Source organism: Condylura cristata, unplaced genomic scaffold, assembly GCF_000260355.1.
Source record: "Condylura cristata isolate star-nosed mole 26May11 unplaced genomic scaffold, ConCri1.0 scaffold00038, whole genome shotgun sequence".
NCBI classification, from domain to species: Eukaryota; Metazoa; Chordata; class Mammalia; order Eulipotyphla; family Talpidae; genus Condylura; species Condylura cristata.
In genome coordinates this window covers 9,474,906-9,478,742 of record NW_004567139.1, presented here as the reverse complement: position 1 = coordinate 9,478,742, position 3,837 = coordinate 9,474,906, and the positions used below count along the sequence as shown (strand labels likewise).

Genomic DNA, 3,837 nt, shown 5'->3' with positions numbered 1-3,837 from the left:
GGCCTCGGGGCGGCCCTGGCCGTGGGCGGGAGGGGTAGGTGGGTCCTGGTGGCCTGACGGCCGGGCCGGGCCGGCCTCTCAACTGACACCGGGCCGCCGGGCCTCCGGCCGCTGGCCTGCCCGCGTGCCTCTCATTCCCCAAAGACCCGGGACAGCGGTGCTCCGTGTCCGGCCGCCCGCCCGCCGCGGCCAGCTGCAGCTGCCGCCAGGGGCTGCCCCCTCCCACGTGCCAGGGGCCCGCACAGCTCCGCCAGAGCCTCTCGCCTGCTGCTCTGGAGGGTCGGTTCCAGCCCGCGCCGCCCAGCGCCAGGCCTGCTCCCTCCCACCACTCTCCCTCCTGTGACACCCCTGCTGCACCCTGTGGTCAGTGCCGGCTGGGCCCAGGCTAACCCAGAGGGTGGACAGGCGGGCGGACGATGGGCGGTCAGAAAGCCGGACGTGGCGCAGCGCGACAGCGCCTCCCCCAGCGTCAGAGTGGACCTTCTGGGGCAAGCTGGTCCCATCAGCCACAGGCTTGAGACAGGCCCCTGAGGATGCAGGTGGCCCGGAAGAGGACACCAGGCAGGCGCCTGCGGGGACGCACAGCTCTGGCCTGCGAGCAGCCGCCGCCACCAACCGCTGGAGAGGAGACGCCAGGGCTTCCCGGAGACACCGGGCACTGCGGCGGGGTGCGGCCTGTGGCTGCGGGGGACAGCTACGATGGGGGGGTCACCTGCGGCTGGGGGGCTGCCAGGGCGCTCGGGGTGCTCCTGAAGCCGGCTGGCCTCCTCCCCCGCGGAGCGACCCCGGGGCTCGGGCCCCGCTGGTGTCTGCCTGGTGAGAGGCACCAAGAACCAACAGCGGGGCGCAGGGCTGACCCCACGACGGCCTCCACTTTACGTCGGCTAACGCAGCTAGAACTTCCTGGCAGCGTTCGGGCTCGGAGGGCTGGCAAGGGGTCACCAGACCGAAAGAGAATGGCGTGGTCCTGTCTCACGGACACAGAGACACTGGCGGGCCTTTATTCGGTGTGTATCTGAATCCCATGCTGCGCGGGAAACACCTGCCGCACCCTGTGGGCCGTCCGGACGGTCGGGGTGGGGAGACACGAAGCAGGCTTGGGCCGCGAGAGGCACACGGCCACCAGGACTCGAGTTACTGCCGGGACCGGGAGTAAGGGTCCCGCACACGGCAGATGAGGACGGACGGGCGGCCAGAGGGCCACGGAGCCCCTCGGCCTGAGTCGGGCACTGAGGTGACCAGTAAGCCACCTGGTCGAGGGGCTGGAGAGAACAGCCCGGGGGCAGGCGCCAACGGGGGGCCGAGGGCGGAGGGGTGGGGTGGGCTGCCCCGCCGGCCCGCATGCTGGGTGAACGTGCTGCCAGGACGTCCTGTCTGCCAACCAGTTCTTACATGCGCGCTGTAAACAGTGCCCAGCGTGTCTCCCCCAAACGTCCACTTCCAACTACTAAGAAGAGCAGAGGGGGGGCCCCGAGCTGCCGCTCAGCTCGGCCACCCTGCGCCCTGGCCTGGATGGCTTCCCGCGGCGGCGGGCACAGCGCCAGACTTCCCCAGCAGAGGGCGCGAGCCAGGCGGAGCAGGGCAGCTGTCTGGCCACGCACCCGCCCCCAGCCCGACCTGGCCAGCAGCTCCGAGCCGCGTCAGTGGCTGCTCTGCCAGCACGGGGCCGGCCTGTGACCTCTCCAGCGAGGCCTGGACGCCAGCCTGGACAGCCTCTCACTCGGCCTCGCTGCTCCCACATTCTTAAAAGCCTGCCTGCCTCTGACGGCAAGCCCCCAGCTCCAGGGAGTCGCGCTCCTCTCCAGCCAGCCCTGCCCGCGGCTTCGCCCTGCCGGGTTAGCGCGACCTCAGTCCTGTCGATAAGCTGGTGGTGTCTCAGAACTGTGGCACGAATAAGCAGAGCCCACGAGGTGCCATCCGCCTGCTCTGGGCACTGGCACAGCTGGCCCGGGCGCCCCGTGGGCTCCTCCCGCCTAGTCACTGGCCGGGGCAGATGGAGGCGAGGGGCCGCGCCAGCCTGACCCTGAAACGGGCGCAGGTGAGGGCCGCAGGGAGGGGTCCGGCAGGCGTGACCAGGTGTCGGCGCCGGCGAGTGGGCTGTGATGACGTCACGGAGATCCCTGGCGGCCAGGGCCGGGCGCAGGCGCCATCCCGCGCAGCTTACGGGGCGCGGCCGCCCACCAGCCTCGGCCCCCGGGGGGCTCGGCCTCTCCCCCTTCACGGCTTCTCCCCGAGCGGCTGGCAGGGGCAGGAAAGGCTCCGGCGCCCGGTGTGCAGCAGCCACCTGCGAGCGCTTGGTCGGGGCTCCGGGGGCTCCTGGGACGGGCTCAGCGCCAGCCCGGTCTGACAGGCGCGTGGCCCCGGGAGAAAGGCGGCCGGGCCGGGCGCGCAAGCCGCACCTGGAGCGCGTGCGGCCCGGGCCCTCCTCAGGGACGCGTCCAGCCTCCGGTGGACACCACCCACCAGGGCCCTGATGCGACACGGGGCGTGACGGCCGCTTGCACGGAGGCGCAGGGCCGGAACAGGCGCTGGTCACTGGACAAGCGGCTGACGGCCAGGCCCAAAGGCAGCGTGGTCGAGAGGCCCGAGGCCGGCCAGGCCCCGCGTCCGCGAGGCCAGCTGGGACCCAATCTGCTCACAGAGGGCAGCACGGGGGCGGCCGCGCCAGGCGCCAGCGCTCGTCCGAGCCCACGACCGGGTCTGGGGGCTGGACACACCCCCCGGCGCGCCCTCGGCTTCCTCCAGCGAGTGAACGAGTGAGCGCTCCTCGAAGGCGGCGGGAGCAGGAGCCGCGCCGGGAGCCCACGCGGCCCGCAGGGACACGCAAGGCGGCGCCGCCCACCACGGGACACGCGCACGCCTGGTCTGCTACCGGACACCGGCGCGCGTGCGAGTCGCCAGGGGCCGGGCCCACACGCCGCAGCGTGGTGTGGCCGGGGGCCCGCAAACGGCAAGGAGCCGGGGGAACCTGGGCAGGGCACGGAACCCCCGAAGACCCCACTGCACCCCACGGGGCAATCTGCTGCAAAGGCTGACGTCACCGAACCTGAGAGGCCCCTCGTAAGCGCCATCACCGTGCCCCGAGAGGCGGCCGCGGGCGGAGACGCGCCCCTCCCCCCGTGCTCTCCACTGTCTCCCAGGACACGGACACCGACGCCTCTGACACGACACAGGGACTGTCCGGCCCTGTGCCACTGCCGGGTGAAAACCAACCACGCAGGAGGCCGGCTGTTGTGCTGGCTCGGCCGCCTCTGCCCCTCCTGGGCTGAACGAGTCCAGCTGGACTCTGCGTCCAGGCGGCCGGGCCAGGCAGGGGCGGTGCCGCAGGCAGCCCGGCGTGACCGGCGAGACCGCGCGGAGGCGGCCCCACTGGGCCCGGGGCGGCCCGCACCGGGATGGGCGCAGCCGCTCGGTGGCTCCGGACCCAGAGGAGACTCAGGCGTCTGGGAGAGCTGCGAGTCCGAGCCGGGGCACCAAGGCCCCGCAGGGCAGGCGCTGAAGGGGCCAGAGCAGGGGCTGGGCCGGGCCCTGGGTCAGGCCCGCCGCCACTTACGCCTCATCACTTGTGAACGCCTGGCGCAATGTTTTAGGGGTGAGGACACCCAGCGAACAGGGCACAGGCCCGTTATTAAGGCGCCTACAGTTCAGCGAGTAAACAAACACGGCAATTCCTGCTGTGAAGGCACAAGACGCCGGAACGGCGTGGCCGCTCAGCTTGGCGGAGGGTGCTGGCATCAGGACAAATTCCAGCCGGGTGGGCTCTCCCCAACGCACAGGAGCGCTGCTCGCCCCCGCGACACGCCGGCCCGTACGGAGCAAGTCGTGTTACCCTGGAAC

The 3,837-nt window shown here is 72.2% G+C and overlaps 1 protein-coding gene across 1 annotated transcript in view; it reads right to left on the bottom strand.

The window, feature by feature from the left end:
- LOC105854410 (skin secretory protein xP2-like) overlaps positions 1-3,837 on the bottom strand; it is a 26,074-nt gene that overhangs the window by 20,467 nt on the left and 1,770 nt on the right. The window contains exons 2-3 of the mRNA XM_012733007.1: positions 2,640-2,968; positions 2,165-2,399 (exon numbers count right to left, since the gene is read on the bottom strand). Coding sequence (XP_012588461.1) covers positions 2,165-2,399; positions 2,640-2,968 — 564 coding nt within the window. The remainder of the gene's footprint in view (positions 1-2,164; positions 2,400-2,639; positions 2,969-3,837) is intronic.